Source organism: Megalops cyprinoides, chromosome 12, assembly GCF_013368585.1.
Source record: "Megalops cyprinoides isolate fMegCyp1 chromosome 12, fMegCyp1.pri, whole genome shotgun sequence".
NCBI classification, from domain to species: Eukaryota; Metazoa; Chordata; class Actinopteri; order Elopiformes; family Megalopidae; genus Megalops; species Megalops cyprinoides.
In genome coordinates, this window is record NC_050594.1 from 14,641,025 (window position 1) to 14,665,131 (window position 24,107).

At 39.2% G+C, this 24,107-nt stretch overlaps 1 protein-coding gene across 5 annotated transcripts in view; it reads left to right on the forward strand.

Moving 5' to 3' along the window:
- LOC118786488 (nuclear GTPase SLIP-GC-like) overlaps nt 1-24,107 on the forward strand; it is a 76,949-nt gene that overhangs the window by 6,134 nt on the left and 46,708 nt on the right. For 4 of the 5 annotated variants that reach the window (XM_036541553.1, XM_036541555.1, XM_036541554.1 and 1 more), the window contains 19 exons: nt 3,040-3,559; nt 5,578-5,655; nt 9,294-9,407; nt 9,855-9,963; nt 10,164-10,389; nt 10,874-11,101; nt 11,359-11,550; nt 14,029-14,207; nt 14,345-14,390; nt 14,509-14,610; nt 16,941-17,058; nt 17,246-17,379; nt 18,413-18,592; nt 19,256-19,410; nt 19,610-19,742; nt 19,947-20,055; nt 20,360-20,493; nt 20,763-20,853; nt 21,314-22,009. In XM_036541553.1, coding sequence (XP_036397446.1) covers nt 3,040-3,559; nt 5,578-5,655; nt 9,294-9,407; nt 9,855-9,963; nt 10,164-10,389; nt 10,874-11,101; nt 11,359-11,550; nt 14,029-14,207; nt 14,345-14,390; nt 14,509-14,610; nt 16,941-17,058; nt 17,246-17,379; nt 18,413-18,592; nt 19,256-19,410; nt 19,610-19,742; nt 19,947-20,055; nt 20,360-20,493; nt 20,763-20,853; nt 21,314-21,381 — 2,916 coding nt within the window. In that variant the 3' untranslated portion in view covers nt 21,382-22,009. Of the gene's footprint in view, nt 1-3,039; nt 3,560-5,577; nt 5,656-9,293; nt 9,408-9,854; nt 9,964-10,163; nt 10,390-10,873; nt 11,102-11,358; nt 11,551-14,028; nt 14,208-14,344; nt 14,391-14,508; nt 14,611-16,940; nt 17,059-17,245; nt 17,380-18,412; nt 18,593-19,255; nt 19,411-19,609; nt 19,743-19,946; nt 20,056-20,359; nt 20,494-20,762; nt 20,854-21,313; nt 22,010-24,107 lie in introns of those variants that run through there. The other variant, XM_036541552.1, reaches the window with a different exon arrangement.

Below are 24,107 nucleotides of genomic sequence, written 5' to 3' on the forward strand. Positions count from 1 at the left end.
CATCTTTCTCCTCTTATTGTGGCAATATTGTGTAACACCACACTTGCCACAGTGATGTCACATGCCCTCTCTGGAGTGACCCTGAGCACACGCAGGCACTGGAACAGGGCCTTGAGGATGCCAATGGTCATCTCCACCCTGGCTCTTGTCCTGCAGTGGTCAGGTTGGCTAGGTTGGTCAGTCAGCTAGGTCAGTGGCTAGGTTGTAGCAGCACTGCGCTCCAGCCTCAGGGTCAGGGTAGGGGGTCATTAGAAAGGGCACGCAGGGGTAGCCTCTGTCCCCAAGGAGGATACCATCATCTTGTCCTATAATCATATGACAAAAGTAACCATAAGTTATACACTTGTCATGTAAAAATCTCCCTCCCCCCAGGTAACTAAGATATCTGACTGTAATTATATGAAACTGCCTGGGTTATTGATTAGCGCATCTTTATCTTGTCCAACAGCCTCATGATTAATCCGTATGAAAATGTAACTTTGCTTCATTTCGGTTTATTAATCACATCATATATAGTTAGCTGAGCTAGGGCAATATCCGACTGGCATCCAGTAGCTAGTTAGCATTGGGGCATCTAAGAGTGTACTCACACTCGGCAATCTGTATGTTTGACCCCCAAAGTCTCCTCCAAAGTTCGTTTGACTAGTGTGATCGCTCCGTACCGTGCCACGGATCAGTTGGACTCAGGCACGGTACGCATCAGTGTGATCGCTAACCGTGCCCGAGCACGGAACTCGAACAAGACGTCAATGATGCGGCTGCCCCATTAACAAATCCGTTAGCTGGATATCTGTTAGTTACACGCCCAGTCATAATTCCTTTAAACCATCATTTGATTAGCCAGCTGAATTCCTTAAATATAACAAGCTGGCTACCTCCAAAATTCGATTGGTTAGTTCTGTAGATCTATACCCGAAAACAACTCCGTGGATCCCCACATTAGCTTGATTATTAGCAAGCGAAATAAAACTAACCATACTTTACATGGCGATGTAAGCATTGCTGTTGTCAGGGGCTTAGTCAGAGTATCACAAAGGAAGCAGCCAACCTGTTTAAGTAGCTAGTCTTCAACAATCATTCAGATAGGTAGCCTGTTAGCTAACTAGCTATGTTTGTCAAATCTATTGCTAGATAGCTAACGTTTGCCCCCCAACCAGTTAGCATTGATCATGCAAAGCAGCGATTTTAAGTTAATCGTGCTGCACGTTGAGGGAGGAATTTGGAGCCGCTTTACTCGCAGTCTACAATTCACGTTCATCAGTAAGGTGAGAACCAGACCCGTTATTAATCCAAATATTCTCGAATGATTTGAAAAGTGTACTATCCAAGCAGTAATAGAAGATGCTTGTTGTTGTAATCATGGCAGTAGCGCACACACAGTAGTAGCCCTAACTGGTTAACATTAGCTAACATTATTGTGATTAGGCTGCTGTAGTCTGACACTGAATATTGGTCTGTCTCTTAGCATAATGACTGAAACGTCAGCTGCCTCTGTAAAATCTAATTATATGTGCAGCACGATTAAACGAAACCGCTGCGTTGCGTAATCGATAAATCTATAAGGCATGTGAGAGGGCCGTGTGTCACTCCAAATAAGCCACAAAGTAAGTACAATCATGAATTCCATTGCGCTGTGCGAGAGTGATTTTCTTCAACACAAAAAGTTGCATCTTGATGATGTAAGCGTGCTTGTGCTTGGAACGTTAAACGCAATATGACCGCAGGCCAGCGGGGGAGTGGGGAGGGGGGACAATCGTGCTCGGGCACGGTATAAGGCAACCGGGCCTAGTGTGAGTACGTCCTAAGATATCTGTCCCGGCCTCTCCTGTTTGAACAGATGCTGGTGCTTCTGCTGTTTTGAGGCTAAAATACCGTGTCAGTCTGGGTATTTTATGTTTCAGCTCCTCTTCTCTTATGTTTTTTGGCCTTTAACTTCTTTTTTGTGGACTGTCCACTGTCGCTTTTTGTGGATATTTTATTGGACGTTTATACGGGAATACAGCTGGCTTTACCGAATGTTTGAAATTAGGCGCCAAACATGCAACACCTACACGTCATCATTGAATTTGAAAAGAAGGAATTGTATTGGACCATAAATTAAAACAACCAGACAATTTGTCTAATCATCTCATCATCTCTTTATTTATATCCTACACCTGAACAATGAATGAGCTGCAAATTTATAGGCCACCGACCCGATGTAGGATTACTTCCACTGTCAACCAGGGTCCTGCCAGCTTGCAGGCCCTGGACCTTACGCCTCCCTTAACCCCGTTGTTAATCCGGCCCGGTCAGTACAGTGGACTAATGAAACACCCTTGAATCATGTACAGGCCCTGGTCAGTTGGCTTCCACAATTGTGATGATGTGGGTGGCATCACTTATTATCTTGACAATAGAGAACGAGTTGCATTACTGCCTTACTTGCCTTAACTTGTGCATTAGCAATGATTGGTTCATAGTCAACCTTCTCAGACATGAACTAATTGACAGTCAGAAATGTGTCAGCTTCATCCCTAATCAACCAGCATAGTAGAACTATTGAAACTTGAAAGTAGAAAACTTACATAAGCATGTGCCATGGAAATACAGGGAATATTATATTATATTGTTATATCTGAGGTCAAAATAAAAATTGTATTCACAGATAATCTCAAGACATGTACTTCCATGACACGTGCTTTGATAAATTGTATACTTTCTATACTGTCTTGGTTGATAAATGATCTTTTCTTAGGCTATTCATTGTATATTATTTGTTTGTTGTGTGCTAGGTAATTGCGGTAACTGCAAAGTAATGGACATTAGCTCTGAAGATAAGAGATGACCACACAGTGGAAGCTTTGATATATTTCCAAAAAGGAATTGCCAGCAAACAGTAGTAAAATAAACTAGTTCAGTCCCTTGTGAAGCCTCAAACTGGTATAAAATGTCACTTGATCTCCTCTTCTGTGGACAGACATGATCTGTTTTGGCTGCTATACCTTGTGTGATACATTCAAAGGTGAAATCTAATTTTATGCATTTCCCCCTTGGTAGGACAGTGAAGACACTGCAGACTTTTTTCCATGCACTAATACGATGTCCGAAGCAGGTCCCTCTGCTCAGAGGATAGATGCAGTGGCATTTGCAGTGCAGTATGGGGGCACATATGCATGTCCATCCAACAGATGCAACTGCTGCCAGCACATGCGGAAAAACATTGATCAATTTCAGTGCACATTTACAAAGAAATCTTACAAAATCACTTCATTTCTAACTTGTAAGACATCAAGCCTAATCTACATCATAGAGTGTAACAAATGCCAAGTGCAGTATGTTGGAAAGACTTCAAGCTCTCTGCAGACAAGATTCAGGAGCCACAAGGCCTCCATTGTGAAGAAACAATTTCGAACAATCCCACTCCATTTCAACAGTGCTGGGCACTCCCTGGACGACCTGGCCATATTTCCTATTGAGCAAGTCATTGATCGCAAAAAGTTAGCTGGAAGGGAGGTGTACTGGATTGGAGAGCTTCAAACAATAGAACATGGACTAAACCTAGTACCATTCAGAGGTGGTAAGCATGTTTGATATCTATCACATACTAAATTACACTACTCACAAAAAGTTAGGGATATTTGTCTTTCGGGTGAAATTTATGGAAAATGTACAAAGTTCACGCTACAGTGATATTATATCATGAAAGTAGGGCATTTAAGTAGAAGCATGCAATGGTGATTTCCTCATCTCAAACAATTTATTGAAACAAAAGCCCACAACAGTGGTGGGTATACCACAACAAAAAATGTCAATGTCTCAATAACTTGTCATGTGCCCTCGAGCATCAATTACAGCTTGACAACGACGTCTCATGCTGTTCACAAGTCGACTTATTGTCTGCTGAGGCATGGCATCCCACTCTTCTTTAAGGGCGGCCCTAAGGTCATTGAGTTTCTGGGGTACAGAGTTACGAGCCTCTACACGGCAACTCAGCTGATCCCATAGGTTTTCTATGGGATTCAGGTCTGGAGAAAGTGCAGGCCACTCCATTTGAGGTATCCCAGTCTCCAGCAGCTGTTCCCTAATGATGCGACCTCGATGAGATGGAGCATTGTCATCCATGAAGATGAAATTAGGCCTGTGTTGTTCATGCAGGGGCACAATGACTGGATTAATGATGTTATTCAGGTAGTATGGGCTTGTCACTGTACCATTCACAAAGTGTAGGGCAGTTCTGTATTGACTAGACACACCTGCCCACACTGTAACACCACCACCACCAAAGGCTCGTCTGGTGCCAACAGTGGCTGATGCACAGCGCTCTCCTTGACGTCTCCAACATCGTTGACGGCCATCATTTCTGCTCAACGTGAATCGACTTTTATCAGAGAACAGCACTGAGGCCCACTGGTCCCTCGTCCAGCGTAAATGCTCCCTGGCACATGCAAGACGATGACGCCTGTGCCTGGTGGTGTGGTCAGGTACCCTTGCAGGTCGTCTAGCAGATCACACTGATGTAAACGGTTTCGAATGGTCTGACGTGACACTTGGGTGCCTCTCACCTAACTTATATGTGCCTGGAGTTGAGTGGCATTCATCATTCGGTTCTGCAGGGCACTGTTCACAATGAAGCGGTCATCAGTGTGGGATGTGGCCAAAGGACGTCCACTTCTATGCCTTTCTGTGACTCTTCCAGTCTCTCTGTATCTCTGTTGCAACCTGCTGATGACACTCTGTGACACTCTAAGCTTAGTGGCCACTTCCCTCTGAGAACATCCTGTTTGAAGCCTCGCAATGGCGCGGTACTGTTGATCAATTGTTAGGAGTCGTCTTGGTCTCATGATGTCAAAATGTGAACAGCATGATGTAGAGGACTGTTTAAATACCAATTATAATTGAACCAGGACATTTATTGGTCGATTCATGGATCAAACACCTGTTGTGAATTTTGCCGTTCAGCTCCTTGTTAGAGAACAGCAAGTTGTGCAAAAATTACTGAAACATTGAACAGTTGGACATGTGCATTCAAAAGTTTAGAGAAGGTCAAATTAAGTTCACCTGTAAAGGTTATAGTGCATTTTAGGTTCATCCTGAAATTTCACCCGAAAGCCAAATATCCCTAACTTTTTGTGAGTAGTGTATATGATAAATCTGGATGGCTGGAATGTATTTTTTCCAACAAAGGGAGGAGGGATACAAAGTATTTTCACAAATATTGATGTTTCACTTTTTGTAAAGCACTTCCCCTAAACTCATGTAACGAACAATTATGTATTATATTATACATAGATACCACTAGTATTAGGGATGTATTAGTCATGAAATTTTGGTTGATGACTAACTGTAGGACATATAAGTGCTATTAATAGTTAAATGATCTAAATTGTGAGATTACTCTTACTTTTGTACTGTTATTATAGTTTAAGCCAATAGTTTTTGCCTTTCCAGTTGGGTGGAGTTGTATTGGGCTTTGCTATGAGATACATGTTGCTCAGTGTTTGATACTGCAATAATAAGGTCAGAAAAAGCAGAATTAATATAGAAAAAATACAAAAATGCAACAATAACACAAATGTTTTGCATATTCCATTAAAGCAAGACAGCTGGAACAGGCTGCTGACCAAGAAATTCCAATGGGACCAGATGAGGGGACTCCAAAAGAACCCAACAACTGTGAGTACATAGGAAGTAGGGGTGGGGCATGCATACCCAAACTCTGTCTCTGCTAGTGCTGACGTTAAAGATCTCCTGTCTGATCTTATGAGTATTTCTGAAAGGGTGTGCCCAAAGACACCACTGGAACATCATAGGCTGTTGACAGAGACAGATAACAGCAGACAAAATAATTTAATTGACAGGTTTCAAAAACACCAACATGACTGACCTGTTTCTTAAAAAAATTCATTATCGTGTTTTTTAATGTTATTTTATAACTGTGTTTATAATAATAACATATTCTAGCCTCCCATTCGTACTTCCACTAGCACCTCTATTAAAAAGCATGAGTTGTGTGTGCAGGCTGAGCAATGACTGAGGTGCATGGATGGCATCTGGAAGCAGCATCCAGCAGCAGCCCTGCTTGTTGAGATGCTATAGCACATCAAAGCAGTTGCACAACTGCGCATTCCTCTTTGCACAACATAATTATGTTTACGGAATCATGTTATATCTAATCTGCAGACGCTTTGTAAAAATGCTCCTCAATACATTCATCATATTACATCCTGTTTACGTTTTGAAAACAGGCCATACAGGAGAACAGTTTGTATCAAATGAAATATCATGGAGAGGCTCAATGCATGTACAACAATCTCTCTGCAAAAGGAGACTCAGGGAATTTTAATAATGTATATACTACTATGACAAAAATGCCATGTGTTCTCAAAATGTCATAATACCATATATTCTCATTATTTGTGTTATTATTAGTAGTGGTATTTCCAATGCTGCATTACAACTTTCACGAAATGCCATGTGACAGACGTTGAAAGGCTAATTGGTCTGCGGTGAAGAGGAAACTGCATGGAGGAACACTTTCTATTAATGTGAATCTTCAGTCTGTAATTGTTGAGTTGATTACTACAAATCAACAAATAATATAATAGTATTTATGCACTGTATCAGCTGTATTATATATTTGTCATTCAACACATTTCACAATGTAAACATCACAGAACAGAGTAGTGTTTATACAGAAAAGGGGGAAACATTTAAATCTCTAAAACCTAATTTTAATCAAAATGTATTACCAATCAAGATTACTTTTACTAATGACCGACATTTTATTAGCATGGACAATTGGGGAAAACATGTCAGTAATCTGTCACTTAAACACAAGCATTCAGATAACCAGCTTGTTAGCGAAAACATTTGGGAAAACACAGCAACAACAATGACATTGCAAAGTTGCATTTACCAGACAGTGCCAGCTGAAGTTTAATAAAGCCGATTTCTACTTGTGGTTTTTGAAAAAGCTGGTTTATGAGACTACAATTCCAGTACAGACCGACATTTCAACAGATGACAGACAACTGAACTACAGACAACATCCACAAATTTTGGGGGGGGACACCATATACGAAGCGTCACTTTAACAAAAGCACGCAGTTAGTCGGCTTGTTAGTTAGTCGAGAGTCTCAAGCCTCAGAACACGACTGACCAATGAAAAACACGAAAAAACATGTAACGTTACGTCACTTCCACCTCCACTGACTGCCACCTGCAGCCAGACTCTGTTGTTGAGGGGGGCTTAGTTTTAACAAGGTTTAACATACACTACACCAGTAGTGCTGAAAGTGTGGCCCACAAAAGTGTATTTGATAAATAAATAAATATGTGCGTGTGCATGTATGTAATAACAGGATCAATTAATTTACTGAATAGAGGAAACACTAGATTGCATGTGTGTTTGTGTGTACTTACATTTACATTTAGGTCATTTGGCAGACGCTTTTATGCAAAGCGACTTACAAGTGAAGAACAGCAAGCAAGCTACAGTAGTGTAGGAGACCTTGGAGTAAGCTTTAAGTGCAACCTAAACAACAAAACTCAGCTAAATAGGTCAAGAAAAGTAGAAAACAAAGGTAAACGAGGTGAAACACAAAGATAGACAGGCAGAGGAGACAAACAAGTAGTGACAGGAGAAAGAAGTGCAAGGCAGAAAGTGCGCGGAGATGGAATTGTGTTAGAGTTGTTAGAAGTGTTAGGAGAGGAGGTGCTGTCGGAAGAGCTGGGTCTTCAGGAGGTTCTTGAAGATAGAGAGGGACGCCCCTGCTCTGATAGCATAAGGTAGCTCGTTCCACCAGCGGGGAACTACATATGAGAATAGTCTGGACTGAGATTGCCTTGTGTGTAGGGATGGCAATGCTAGACGACGTTCCTGGGAGGAACGTAATGGCCGAGAAGGAGAGTAAGCCTGTTCGATTGAGCTCAGGTATGTTGGAGCAGACCCAGAGGTCACTGTGTAGGCAAGGATGAGAGACTTGAATTTGATACGGGCAGCCACGGGTAGCCAATGGAGCTCAATGAGCAATGGGGTGACATGGGTCGTTTTGGGCTGATCGAAAACCAGATGTGCCGCCGCGTTCTGAACCATTTGTAGTGGTTTCACCACACATGCTGGGAGGTCAGCTATGAGGGCATTGCAATAGTCGAGGCGAGAGATAACCATAGCCTGTACCAGAAGCTGGGTAGCATATTGAGTCAGGTAGGGCTGGATTTTGCGGATATTGTATAGTGCAAAGCGGCACGACCACGAGACTGAGGCAACATGGTCCGAGAAGGACAACTGGTCATCAATCATGACACCCAGGTTTCTTGCAACCTTAGAAGGTTTGAGAGTATTTGATTAGCACAAGTACTGTAGCTCAAGAGGCAGCTGATTGGCATATGCCGTAATGAAGTCAGCTTTGTTAACCTCAGATTAGCAGTTCCACAACCCAACAGAGAAGGTGGCAACTGTGGGTGAGGATTTTTGCAATAGCCAGAGGTTAGCCAGATATCTTTGCCTTTTAGCACGATAGTATGCTTTGCAGCTGCCAGAGATAACGGGAGGCACATAGTTAAGGTTGTGGTTGTGGTGCCTAGGTTAGATTTTTTTTTTTTTGTGCCCAGGGCAGTTAGGACAGATTCCCTTTTCGGTGGGCTTGCTCGGTGGACTTGCATAGGTAGACTCGCTGGTCTTTACCCAAGTAGGTCTTAACACAATGAGGGCTGAACACAAGGGCTGACGCTTCAGCAACAAGCCCTAGTGATAAGCATGACCTAATTTTGACGCGGCTATGCACTGGTTAGAGTGCTGAGAAGTGCTAGTTAGCACACAGGAATAAGATTTTTAACATTTTTTTTTTAAATAGAGCACTTACGATACAACTGTGATCTCCACCTGCCCTGTGAGCTTGTCCTGTTATTAGGAGTGCAGTGTATGTATTTATGCTCTCTCTAAGTGGTTCGTACGCCCTCCGAGATTAGCAACACAAAAGGTTTGTTTTGGGGGCGTGAACTCAGTCACGCTCCCTGATTGCCCCGAAACTTGCACAGCCGGCCGAAACTCGTGGTTACAATGCACTGGTTAGAGTGCTGAGAAGTGCTAGTTAGCACACAGGAATAAGATAGTTTTAAAATAGTGAGCACTTACGATACAACTGCGATCTCCACACACCCTGTGAGCTTGTCCAGTGTACTTGTTAGTGTACACAGATGAGATACAGAACTACAGAATCCCTTGATTTCCATCTTTCCTAAGTCTCCTTACTTCCATTTTCTCCACTCTCTCTCTCCCACCCTGTACATTTATTCATACCCATTGAAAGCTAAAAGAAAGCACTGTGAAGATGCTGATCAAGGGACACCCAAAAAAATAAGGAAGAAGGAAAACAAAAGACGCATTGATTTTTCTGATGAAACGGAGCGACTTCTCCAGACCTGTGAGTGTCCCGCCTGTTGTTCCATACCTCACAGCAATACTCTCAAGCAGTCCTATACCATGCTGTTCAAGAGTACACCTAAACCAATATTTAATTTCATAAAGGTGAAGGAAAAAAGATGGTAATTCTCTGAAAAATTATTGGCACTTAAGATTTTACTGTTATCACTTAATATTTGTGCTATTTATAAAATGGGTCACTGTAATTAATTGTGAAATATTGAAGACGTTTGAAAAATATTTGGCCAGAAGTCCAGAGGGTGGATTTAAATGCTGATTCATAAACACAATGTGTGTGTACACAAATATTTTTGTCTGGATTCAGAGTAAATACATTTTAACCACTGATGTTAGTGTGCATAAACTAGCAATGCTACAATGATGTGCAGAGTTCTAGTCTACTGATCAATGCATTTATTTTATAGTCATTTACACTCTCTGTTAATAGGTGAAGATGTACTAGAGGATGGAAGACAAATTGCATCGCAGATTTACTCCAAACTCAGAGACATATTCTGGAGGACGGCTGAAAGCAAAACATTTCTGGAGGAGCTAAAGTAAAACTTCCTTTGTGTTGAATACTGTATTGTTTATAATGTCTTGATTGATTCATTTATTTTCACATGTATGCATATCTGCATATCTAGTTGTAATTGTGCACTCCAGGTCTCCCTTACAAAAGCGATTTCACTATTATAACATCATAAAAATTGTGTGAATTATTTGGATGGAAAAGTATCTATTCTATTCCTTGCAGAGAGAAGACTTCAGCTTTGAAAGAACAGAGTTCAGAAAAGAAAATTTACATTGGATTGTTTGGGAAGACAGGAGCAGGGAAGAGTTCTTTGATCAATGCCATTCTGAACGAAAACCAGCTTCTACCCTCAGGAAGTTTGCATGCATGCACTTCAGTCATCGTGCATGTGCAGGCCAACACGGAGTCCAACAAATACAAAGCTGACATTGAATTCATCAGCAAAGAGGTATGCTACACAGCAGGTGCTTTATATATGTAAATGACAGTCAAAACAGTAAATTAATTTGTTCAGCAATTTTTGACAAGTAATAAAACACATACTTGGCTCATTGATGTCACTCATTTCACTTGAAGCTGGTGCTGTAATTGCCCCTGCTGGAAAAATTTTGCAAGCATGCTGTATCAAAGTCTTGACTTTTTCTTCTTGGTTTAAAAAAGGTTTTTAATGTTGACTGTGAAAAATCTAAGCTAACAGGCCACTTCATTTTTCATTTCTTCCAATTTGACTCACCTTATGATCTTCATTTTTGTACATTGGGAAATAGATTCATGTGTCATTTTTTCCCCAGTAAGGCCACTTTCAATCACATAACAGAGCCGTTAGGATTCCACTGCCATTTGTGAGAACTGATAAATTTAGAGGTTGATTGAAGTTCCTTGTGTTAGTAAAAAGATTATGACAACATTTTCAAAAGTAATCATGATTTCAGGACTGGGAGGCAGAGCTACGTTTCCTGCTGGAAATACTGTCTGACACAAAAGAAAATGACTGGGATGATTTGGAACAAGGGAATGATGACCTTAAAACCATGGCAAGAGATAAAATTACAGCCATTTATGGAGCCGACAGACTGCAGAGAAATTATAGTGAATTGGTGGGAACAAAAAGGTTTCCGGAGATTCCGGATACAGGCTTGAGGACCCTGTCTTTTGAAAGCGTGAGTCTAACAACTTCTACATACAATTGTGCTCTCTAACTCCAAAGTGAATATAGGGGTCCTTTTTGGCAAGTTAACAGAAGATTTTGGTTTCTACTTGGTATTTGTACCATAGTACTTTATGTGTTCCTTTTTATTCAGGTGTATGCATACATACAATATGAAAGACATTTTATATTTAAATATACCTGTATATACAAATTGCAGTCCAAATATATTTTCTTTGAATAAAAAGTGCCTAAATATTTTCTTTACAGGCTACAGAACTGTCTCAAAAAATTGGCTGCTACATTCGAAGTGACGAGGAAAGTAAGCAGCAGTTCTGGCCTCTTGTGAAGCGTGTCACCATTTCCGTGCCTAACTGTCCAGCTCTCCTGGATCAAATTGTTCTGGTGGACCTTCCCGGGGCTGGAGATGCCAATAAACACAGAGATGAGATGTGGAAAGAGGTACCGTTGTTCTTTTATATAGTTTGACCATTTTCTGAAACCACCATTTGAGATCTTAAGTATTTAATAGAAACTTTGAAAGGTAATTTCAGTGTTCTCTGTCAATTTTTATTGTAGTGTTACTAGGGATGTGCTGAATAGTAGATGAACATGAATAATGGGATGACTTCAGACATTACCAATCAATGGTTTTGGGATAAATCTATAGTTAGAAAAGCCTGAACTATTAAAGATACTCAGTCCAGCTAGCCTTTTGTAATTCCATTTTATTTGAACTAAATTACTGTCAGTCAATTCATGAGCATCATGATTGGAGTTTATCTCTGGGGAGTACATATTTTGATATTTTTCACTCTTAGCATACAAACATGTCATTTGGCAGACGCTTTTATCCAAAGTGACTTACAAGTGAAGAACAGCAAGCAAGCTACAGTAGTGTCGGAGACCTTGGAGTAAGCTTTAAGTGCAACCTAAACAACTAAACTCAGCTAAATAAGTCAAGAACAGTGGAAAACAAAGGTAAACGAGGTGAAACACAAAGATAGACAGGCAGAGGAGACAAACAAGTAGTGACAGGAGAAAGAAGTGCAAGGCAGAAAGTGCGCGGAGATGGAATTGTGTTAGAGTTGTTAGAAGTGTTAGGAGAGGAGGTGCTGTCGGAAGAGCTGGGTCTTCAGGAGGTTCTTGAAGATAGAGAGGGACGCCCCTGCTCTGACAGCATAAGGTAGCTCGTTCCACCAGCGGGGAACTACATATGAGAATAGTCTGGACTGAGATTGCCTTGTGTGTAGGGATGGCAATGCTAGACGACGTTCCTGGGAGGAACGTAATGGCCGAGAAGGAGAGTAAGCCTGTTCGATTGAGCTCAGGTATGTTGGAGCAGACCCAGAGGTCACTGTGTTGGCAAGTATGAGAGACTTGAATTTGATACGGGCAGCCACGGGTAGCCAATGGAGCTCAATGAGCAATGGGGTGACATGGGTCGTTTTGGGCTGATCGAAAACCAGATGTGTCGCCGCGTTCTGAACCATTTGTAGTGGTTTCACCACACATGCTGGGAGGTCAGCTAGGAGGGCATTGCAATAGTCGAGGCGAGAGATAACCATAGCCTGTACCAGAAGCTGGGTAGCATATTGAGTCAGGTAGGGCTGGATTTTGCGGATATTGTATAGTGCAAAGCGGCACGACCAAGAGACTAATGCAACATTTCTTTGGTTTGGTAGCTTTGAGGTATGCCCTGTTGTGTTTTAACATAAACTGATTTGGAAGCAGTAGTGGCTAGCAAGTGTGTCTCATTCACTGTCTCCCCAAAGGAGAGGTGACAGGGAATTAACTGACTGAGTATGCTGGCTAGCATTGTAATGAAGCAAACTCATTTTATATCTAGCTGGCTGCCTATCTTACATTCAGCTTGGTTCAGTTATTGTTAATGTTTGTGAAACACAAGGAGGCCGACATATGTGTGAGGTCATTTACAGTCAAATAACATCTCAGGGAGGACTACACATGTTTATTTTGTTTTTTCTCTTTCCACTCATGTTCTGGTACATCGTGCATTAATCAAGGACATTTTAATCAAATTTATATGGTATATAAAGTAATTTATCTAGTAGTGTATATATACAGCAGTAAATATCCAGCTGTATAAATGGATGACATTGTAAAGAACTGTAACCTATGTAAGTCGCTTTGGATAAAAGCGTCTGCTAAATGAATAAATGTAAATGTAAATATAAAGGCTATTAGTGTATGGTGTAATGCCAATCTGCATTGAACTCATCAAAGGGAAAATTAGCAGGTTTCAAAATATTTAGAGTTTTAAGATTAATTAATACAGACATTTACATTTACAGTTGGATGTAAATTCAGTTCATGACAAAACAAAGTGTATCATGCATGTGTGCAAAAGAGTGATGAGGACGCATTCAGACAAAAGGACCATCCAAAGGAACAACAGCATGGATTCACAGCCATACAAGTGATACATGCAGAGCAGGAATAAAGTGCACAGGTCTGTGCAGTGCAGAAAATGGTGCAGACCCATGTGCACTCCTTTCTTCTTCCTATTCAGTGGTAGATTTACTGTGTTTTTCGGCTGCTTTCAATTGGTCAGAGCTAATAAGCATGTTTCACTTTACCACAGGGGGTGATGGTCTGTTTAAGGAAAAACTATATTGAGCATCCCATCAAAAATAAAATCAAAGAAGTAACGTGTTAAAGGATGAGTTGGCCCACTTTGCACTGGTCAAATCACTACAGACTTATTGTGGTCTGATGACAGTATCCAGAATGGTTATTACAAGCTTTAATTTTTTAAAAAAGACTGCAACTGCTTAAGGGTCTATTTTATGTTTGTGCCTATTGCCCTTCATTAGCTCCTGGCTGAACTTAAATTCCTGGCTGTTCTCTGGATGACTGTGCACAGCAATTCAAAGGTAGCATTTTCAGGAAAACTGACTGAAAATATTTGTGTTTTAGTGTCTTAGCCTGTGCTCCTCTGTCTGGATTGTCAATGACATCAACCGAGCTCTGTCCGAGAAGGCTGCCAATGAGATCTTTCAGAACACATTGAGAACCATTGCTGGGGGAGGAGAGTGTCACAATATCACCTTCATCTGCACCAAAACAGATGTTGTCAATCCAGGGGAAATCAAAAAGTTAATAAATTATTCATTCTTTTGCCAATACTTACCTTAAGTCCTAAATCTATCATACTGAAGGCATACAAATTTAAGATAATATCATGGATCTGTAATATGTTTTTTTTAATTATCATCTTTTCCAATTTGTGCAGGAATTGCAAGGTTACGGATACAGACTTACAAATAAGTGAAAGTGAGGTAAGAAGATTAAGGCATTAATTTTGAGGTTGAAGTAATGTTAATTAATTGTCCTTAAATTATCAATGATTCAAAAAGTTCATTTAACATATTGAAAAAGCTCACTATTTTTTCTCAGGATTCTCCAGGTTATGAGAAGAAGGAAAAACAGGCATGCATAGTGTTCCATAATGAGAGAGCAAAAAGTAAAATCAGCACACAACTCAAAGAGAAAGCAAAGGTGAGGTCTTTGTAAGGCACATAGTATTTGGACTGTTGCACAGAGAGTTGTTTTGTGTCATGCTCTTCCACACACAGAAAGAAAAACTTTTAAAAATACATACATGCATTACTGAACATATTTTATTCCTGAGTACATTAATTGAGTGAAGAAAGGGTTATTGTTAGCTACTTGTATTCTTAGCAAATAAAACTTCCTGGCTATTTACTTACATCCAGATTGAAATGTACATCACAGCATGTCAGATGGACAATCAATAATATATATATCATATAACCACAAACATTTCTATTAGGGATGCACCGATTTATCGGCCGTACATCAGTATCGGCCGATATTCGCCTTGTTGACTGCCAATCTGCAAATAAGATGACATTCACCAATGGCAGCGGCCAATGTTCATCTGCTGTGTCACTGCCGCAACAATTTTGCACTGGCTAAATATTGTGTTGGTTATGTGCAGTCTGACTCGGACAACAGTAGCCAACCCAGCTGCAGATTTGAAGAAGATCCGATAGGTGGTGCTGTAATTAGTCTTATTCACATGGTGGCCATTTTTCTCTTACATCATGCAGGGTTTTGCAACTTTTCAGTCAGCATCTATGGTAAAGTGGACCAAAAGTTTGTATCTACCTTTTGAAGAAATAAAACAAAAATGGCCAGATGGGTCAGCAAAGATCCCTAAAAGAATTCAAAAGAGATACAGTTGCTGGATTTAAAGTTATATCCACTAATGAATGAATGACCTGGTGCACTTAACGCTAGCTAGTTAGCTAACTAACGTTAAGTTGCCAGCTAGCTAGCAATGGTCAGAAGTCAATACCTTGGCTTGCAGTATGAATGTTAAAATTAAATATTTGTTCTTAAGAGACATGATGAAGCTGTTTTGGTTTGATAGCTAGCAAAGTGTGTGAAAGCCAAATTAGCTAGCTACTTGCACATTCGGCTGAAAAGTACAAATACCACCTTACAAAGACAAATCTAGCTAGCTAGCACTACAATACAAAGAAAACAATAAACGTAACTAGCTAGTTGCTGTCACATTCCATTGACAAATACAAATATCACGTGGCAAACAAGCACATAGCTAGCTAATTTGGCTTTCACGTACTTTGCTCAGCTGTCATATTACTAAGAACTTGCTAGCTATCAAACAAATAAAGCGTCATCACTTCTGCTCTGACCAAATAGTTAATTTTACAACAGACACTGCAAGCAACCTGTTCTGACAACTTTAGTGCTGTTAGCTAGCTAGCTACCAAATTAATATTATAGTTAGCTAGCTAGTCAGTGTTGAGTGTTTTAGCTAGCTAGTTAGCTAAGTGTGCCAGGTCTTTCTTTAAACTTAGTGGATATAACCTTAAAACCAGCTACTGTTTTGTTTTATTTCAGACACACATACAACTTTTGGTCCACTTTGCCATAGATGCTGACTGAATAAATAACAACAAAAACAAAGTAATCATTTAAAAAAAACAAAACAGTATCGGCATCGGCTAATTGTTATTTTAAACATCGGTATCGGCCCAGAATTTCACAATCGGTGCATCCCTAATTTTTATCCTATGAAGTCTGCATGTCAGTAGGGCTTTTCAGTCAGTTCAGTCTGTATTTTGTGATTGTGATCAAGAGGAACCACCACCACCTTCTGTCGGTCTGTCCATTTGATTGTTTTGGAAACTGAGGGCAGAGTAAAGTACTCTGAGTAGAGTGGTGTGCTACCATTTGATTGTTGACATGCACAAATATGACTGTAATGAGGATGCGCTCTGTGAGAAAAGAATTTACTCACATTTCAGATGACTTTGAGAGTTGCACAAGGATATGGTGGCACTAATGCAGGAGCCATGTTTGACAGCTTGTGTTACTCTGCCCTTGACGACAAGGGGATGGGAAGATGGGACCTGTGAATCTTCATGAAATAATCTTTACTCCTTTCTTTATTCCTGCACCTAAAAGGCTAAAAGGCAGTGGAACCTTGAGTTTTTTTATAGCCCAATTCTAATCTTAGGATTGCTGTATGGATAAATGTCAGATATATACATTTTTGCTTAAACATTTCCATCTATACATTTTCTGTGTATAGCAAATCAGACAACAGTGAGAACAGTATGTGGACTCTGTAGGGAAGAGGTCTTTGAATAATAAATCACAGATGTAGGATGTAGCTACCTGCACCACATGACCTCAGCCTACACAGGAAATGGACACCTTGTTATACTTTTGTGCAAAATAAACATGTTTCCAGTTCCATTTCCAGCTCCAGAGCAACTGTATTGTACAGTAATGTTTGAGTAATGATAATAGAATTGAATAATGCTTAATTTTAGAAACTTCTGCTTGGTGATGAAGTGGAATCAGATTTCTTTGATGTGTTCACTGTGAGTGCAGCAGAATTCGGGAGAATCAAACAAGGAAAGTCGTCTGTTCTGGAGCTCAGTGAAACTGGTAAAAGTACACATGCACGCATGCACACACACACGCACACATGGAGACACATGCACACACATACACACAATATATTAAATATATACATACAGTATGTATAGTTTAAAGACAACAATGATGAGCAACAATAATGATAAATATATAACTTTTTCATGTAACTTTTTACTTCATTCATTGTTTTACAAAGAAATACCATCGCTGATGGAGCACATCAAGAAACTGTACGTCCGTCATTCCAGGAAGGAAGTGAAAGATTATGTATCGGATCTTTCTGGAATCGTTTCATATCTTCACTTTTTAAAGGATGCCTGCAGTGCAAAGGTACATCACTCCATTGTGACTAATGTTTTACTGCACAAACCTTTATAAGTTCAAAATGAGCATTTTCTTTCTTGCTGAGCTACTGTGTATGAATATGTATAGTAAAATCACTGACAGGTAGATTATACTGATGGGAATGGGCTGTGTGGATGTGTCTGTGTTGACAAAAAGTGAATAGCACCCAGTGCTATTCATAATTGCATGTTTTACAGTGTAAAAACTGTAAAACATGCAATTATGTTTTATAGTGAAATGTTCTACAATACAGTACATTTCCCTCCAGGACAATTTGATTACTATCAGCAGTCGATTTTTAAAAGCACAATTGCAAATCAATAGAGAAAATGAAAAGTTATGTTTCAAATACTGTCCATAACTAAATTATATTACATTACATTACATGCATTGAGCATAAGCTCTTATCCAGAGCGACATCCATCACAAGAAAACATTCAATTTAAACAAGCAACAATGTCAGACCAGGCTCATAACACTCCCAGACTAGTGAGTGTGAGCATAACATTGTTCAAGCCCTACCATAAGTTAATTTGTGCACTCTGACAAAAGCCAAGTCTAATACGATACAACAGTCCCTAGAACACAAATTATAAAATGTCGTAATACTACACCTAAAATTAGCAACAAATGCAAGAAGTTGTAGGTGTTAGGGGGTGGGGATAGAAGTGGAACATAATTGAGTTGCACAGCCTTTTTTGTCAAAATGTTTTATTTAGTAAGTGCTATGATAATCACGGCAAGGTATGAATTTCACTGTTAACACTCAGAATGCCCCCCCCCCCCCCCCCCCACTTATTACGCCGTTGACTGCACATTAATTGCACATTACGTTGGACATAGAACTATTTTTTTTGCTTTATACTTACGAACTGATGTATACTCACAAAATGATTTATTTGTCAGTATTAGTAATTCCTATGAATGGAGTGCACAGTATTAACATGCCGGTCATGGTGAGAAAAACTATTAAAATCTGAGGTAAGGTTTTAAGTAAAACTCTTCTAAAATCTTTCAGATACAGTGTTCACAGTCTCTAGAGTACCAACGACTTGAAAATGAGCTGAATGCAACTGGTGAAACACTGAATCGGTACCTAAGCACAGCTTATGGCATGCTCCAGACTAACCTGCAGAAGGGAGTGAAAGCAGCTGAGAAACACTGCCTCGGAAATGCCATGAAGAAAGTGCTGGAGCCAGTGAGTTTAAAAATCCTCAATAAAAACATGTACCCACACCCAGATTCATAACTGCATGGTTGGAAGCTCAAGACAAATTTCCTACAGTGTGGGACAATAAAGTGAATCTTGAGCTTGATCTTCACACTCATGAATAGGGCCCCACTTTTCCTCGACCATGTGACCTGTGGGGATTAAACCTGTATTTTGATCGTATCCTTCTGGTTTGCTGTTGGAGACATGCTTAGTTACCTAAGTGGGGCCCAAGGTGGAAGGCTACATGTGAATGGTTTTATTAATGGTACAATAATTTCACCATGGGGTGAAATAAGAGTCTGCAATAGTACAGCTTTTATTAGAACCCATCCATTTATGTAAAATGAAAAAAGACTACAGCAACCACTGAACACCTTTAAGCAGCATTAAGTTTATTCCTACGCAGAATCATTAATATCACTGAATTTTTTAAACCTACCCTGCTTTTGACAGCAAGATTTCATAGCAAAAAGAAAAGCTACCAAATACAGGTTAAAAGGTACTAGGAGGAGTTTAAGCAACTCAGAAACAAGGTACTTGCTGTACTGAGGAAAGAAAAAAAAATATTTCTTAAATGTGTTTTGGGTCAGTATGTTTCATTTTTCATTTGTTGTTTTTTTTTGTCTCTTCATCATCAACGGATGGAAGGACAACAGAGGCCACCACGAGACACTCAAAGCCTTGTGCAAAGGTGATGGATATTACAGATCCGGCAATGGAGATATAGTTGATCTAAACCATACTCTGTCAGAGCCCATGTACAATGAGATGAATGAAAAGAACATCTTTCTGACGACCTTTGGGTGAGTGACACTCATCTGTATTATTGTTACATGTCTTGGTTTCACTAGAGCCTCTGGTCATCCCAGCTGACTTTTGTAGACCTTTGCTTACCATAATGCACCTGCAGTACTTTAGTAAATCTGGCCCCCATTGATTACAAGGTTTATTTTTGCTGTAACTGGAATTTTGTAAACATTCAACTTTGAATTGTTATTAAAGCTCTGAACGTTCAAGGAGGTCAATTAAAGGGAACTTCGAAAGTTTTCAAGAGAACCTCATCAGTAGTGAGCTTCTACAAAGTCACAGAAAGAACAGAGAGATGTACCTACGGCTGGTGTACATTAGGACGGAGGTAAGAAGGAAGGGTTTTCTATTCCTCTCATACTGCTGACTCTCAGCTGAACTGAGATTGCATGCATTGCTTCTATTGTCTTTCTTGATTACACATTTCTTGGATACGCACCCCACATGTCATACGGATACGATACGAATATGAATTCTAGAATTTACCTTGTAATTTCGGCAATCTGATCATCTTCTCTTTAATTTCAACTAGCAACGTAAACTGTTGAAGAATATGGAGAAGGAAATCCTTAAGAAAAAGAAGTCCATCTACAATTCTGTCAGTGATTCGATCAGGGACACCATGCAGTCGACATATGAAGGTAGGCCAGTTTCTTTTACAGAAATGATTTATTTTAGTTGAACCAATAAATTGTGTGTTTGACTGTTGTCATACATGATTATTAAGGAACAGACAGCGCTCTAGTTCCTAAAAACATCATATTTGAATTTTCAGGTTTAGTGATTATTTTAATGGCTGTATCTGTGCTTGAAATAAATGTAAGAAATGTAATGTAATAAACACCTGAAGTCAAATTAGACACTAAAAATTATATTGTGTTACTATGTGATAGAATATACACTACATTCCTTTCAGTGGAATCTAATGTGAGAATTCATTTTCAGAATGTGTTGGAATCACTGGAAGATCTGCTTTCACTGAAATTCAAGGGAAGCTAAAAAATAAAATTGAATCTTCCAAAAACACCATGTTCAAAGAGGCCATGGAAAGGATGCTGAAACAGTTCAGTGACCTGCAGGTTAGTTTTCTCTGGAAAAATTCAAATTGCCTTCATGGGAAACTTACTTTCAATGACTCAGGATCTTAATTCAGTGTTTGTAGCATTGTGGTCATTTAAAACAAGGGAGTGGTAGTGTTTGACCAACCTTTTTTGTTTTATTCAGTCATTGCAAGCTGCATCAAAACTGATTCTACGCTCAATAATTGTCAAACTAATATTATGCGCTCCTCTGTTTCACACACATTCCATTTTCTTGTATATAAAATTTACTCTGTCCATCTTCATAGACATGGATTGTGGAGGAAATCAAAATAAAGATGAAGACATCTCTGATGGTGGCTCTAAGACAGATCCCTGATGATGTCACTGATCTCCCAGGTAACCAACTTAAAGGACCGTAATGAGGAAGATCGGAGTATCCAATGTTCAAACTATCTCTAATCGTAGTGCATTCTGTCTGTAACCCAGTGTAACTACTAGTATATCTTATGTTTTATTTTAGCTGTCTGGAGCTCACTATATTTAATGAAAAGAAGTGTGAAAGGAAACAATGATAAAATATGTTAATACCAGCTTTAATGAGTTACTTGGTGTTATTGCATTGCAATAAGATTGAATCTGAGCCCAGCCATTTTTACAAAAATACAGGTAGATCTATTCATTTATTAGCCCATCAGTACACATTATTATTATTATTATTATTATTATGATTATTGTTGTTGTTATTAGCAACAGTAGTAGTGGTATGCATGTTCTATGGATTTTCAAGGAGCAAATTTTTTACTAGCTGAACCAATTCAATGAGAGTTTCCAGTAACAATGTGATTCTTGTTGTCAGATGTGGAGGAAGAAACTGAAATGATGAAACGATGCTGTGAAGATTTAGACCTGAAAATTTTCATTTAAAAGACCAGCACACATGGATGAACATCATCAAAGCTGCGCTTTCAGAGAGCTGTGACAACTGTCTCGCTCAAAAACAGCAGAACTGCTAAATATTGCATTATTCACTTGATAATCTGTTTTACATTCACTCCACCTAATTTTATGTTTTTGATACTATATATGAAAAAAACACCCTGAAAATAATTGAAGTGCAGTATCTGAGAAAAAAATCTAGTTTGGAATCAACTGCACATCTTTTCTCCTAGAAGAGTTTGTGTTTAATATGCAATTTCATATGTAATTTGAAATAAATTTAAAAGAAATTTGCATTTTTTAAACTGGCCAAGATTTTGCCAAATAATCCCCTCTGAGAGGACTTATTTGGATGTACCAAACGTGCACAAATCAAATTACTTCATAATCCACACATTCTGATGTTGGTACACACATTCCGTGATGTCAAACATTGTGACATCATTCCATATTGACCATGAGTGATGTGCCTCTGTGTCTGCCAGTCAGAATTGCTAACAGACAATACTGAATTCACCTGCCAGTTCACTTGCTGGTGTAACTGGCCCATAATCCTGTGGAAAGTCGCTTTTTTGCATTTATTTCTCCTGCCAGATATTTTTCATAGTTATTAGTGTCAGCAATCACTTTTAAGTTTTGCATTTACAGTAAAGGCTGTGTTATATAAACTATTAATACATTTCCGAGTTATATGGTTGGGTAGAACATAGCAAAGACATAGTATTCAGCTTGCATGTAACATTTATCTTTCCTTTGATGCTGTTTCTGAAAAAAAGCCTTTTTGCTGATCAGAAGAGCCTTAGTCCATACTGCAGTAAGCCACCAATAATCTAGTTCTGAATTTTATTTTCCTGTGTTTAGGTTAGAATTTAGAGATGGACGAAGTATAACTGATGCTTGTCTCTTATTTGAATCATTTACTGCTGTTGTCAGACAGTTGATAGAAAGCAACAAGTCCACAGAGCACTGTATGGTTATGACATCATAATCTCTGCTATCCAAGCATTCTAGCGGTATTTTGAACAATTCTGTTTGCATTTTCATGATCATTGCAGTAACAGGTACTATGAAATATCCTTAAAATTTTAATATAACCTCATGTTCATTATTAATTTCAAATATGTATTGTCATTATATTCCATTTAAATAATACATGACACAGTTTCCTGTGATAATTTTAATGTTTGTACTTGCTACTGTTTTTCTTTCTCCTTACTCACAGTCAAATTTTAATGTGTAATACAGATAAATGAAAGAGTGAAATGTTAATCAATAGTGAGATACTGAAAAGTTTTACTTTACAAAGATTGTGTAAGAAAGTATATGGTCAAGAGAAAAAGGTACCAGGATCATGTACAGGCCAGCAGCCACAGCACCCTTTTGCCCTTTTCTCTGTAAGTGAAGTAGTCCGTTGTGGCTGGGTATCATGAGAACTTGAATGGAACACCTGTGGGTAGTGTTCTTTGTAGAACAATAAGGGCCACTCTTTTGTGGAATAAAACTTTTTCTTTTCCAAACTCATACTTCTGCTTCTTATTACTTTTTCATGATCATCAAGTGACAAAGTGAGTAAGATGGCCGATTGAAACTTTGCTCTTCTCCAGACCTTTCCTAATTTGATAATATGAATCATTGAAACCTGAAGTAAAATTTACTGAAGTGTGTCTAACCTTTAATAATTATGTCTGAATTGTGAGGAAGAAAGTGGTAAACACTTTCTGGATTTTTTTTTCCATCAATGAGGTGTCAGCATGAAGGGCAGAAAAAACAAGTGTGAGCACAGTTCCAAACAGAGCACAAGGTAGAGGGGGGCTGGTTTAAGCCGTGAAGTGCCACAATATTTCCTAAGTAATTAGCATGTAAAACCACAATGCAGGCTTTACAGATGCATGCAGAAAGTTAATGCATATTGGAAGATTGATTAAAAAAAACCAAGTAAAAAGAATCACTTTATTTTACTGTCCTGATCCCATGGAATTACATAGTAATTTCCAACATTCATTCCTAGTGGTGTGTAGAAACAGCTTGCTGTCACAGTTACTGGTACACACAATTACTGGTCACATAAATGTTACCATTTACCATACCATAACAGCAGTCAGGGAATGGCTATTGAGGACAGGTACGTCGGAGCCTGCTGGCTCCACCATATAAGGACTTCCTGGGCTTGTTTCCTGGCGCGTGCCCTGCTCAGTGTGGGGAAAAGCGAAGAGGGCGTTGGTGAGACTAAAAGAAACAAAACTGAGTGCATTACTTGCTGAACAGTAGCTGTAGTTGCTGAACTTGCTGAAAACTTTGGGTTAGGTCATTCTTAAGCCTTTTACAACTGTAGAATTATTTTGTTCCAGTGTTTTATGTTTAATCAATTGCATTTCAACAGCATTTATTTACACATTCAAATTCATAACCATATGTGCCGTTTGTAAAATTTCAGTTTAGAAGTGAATGGGGGTACAAATTTCACTGTAGCAAAAGCCAGTCATTGACAATATCAGGAGGTGACCCTTGACAATTCATAGAGTTCTATGGGATGAAACCTGTGTGACTCACAGCAGGGGAACCTAAGTGATGACTTTGCTCATGTGACTTATGGTAGTTCTAACTGAAAAAATATTAATTAATCAGATCAAAAAAAGTGGGACATATAATTCCTATGCAAATATCTGCAAACTGTCAAACTGGTTACAATAAGGAACCTCCATGTTTTGATTGTA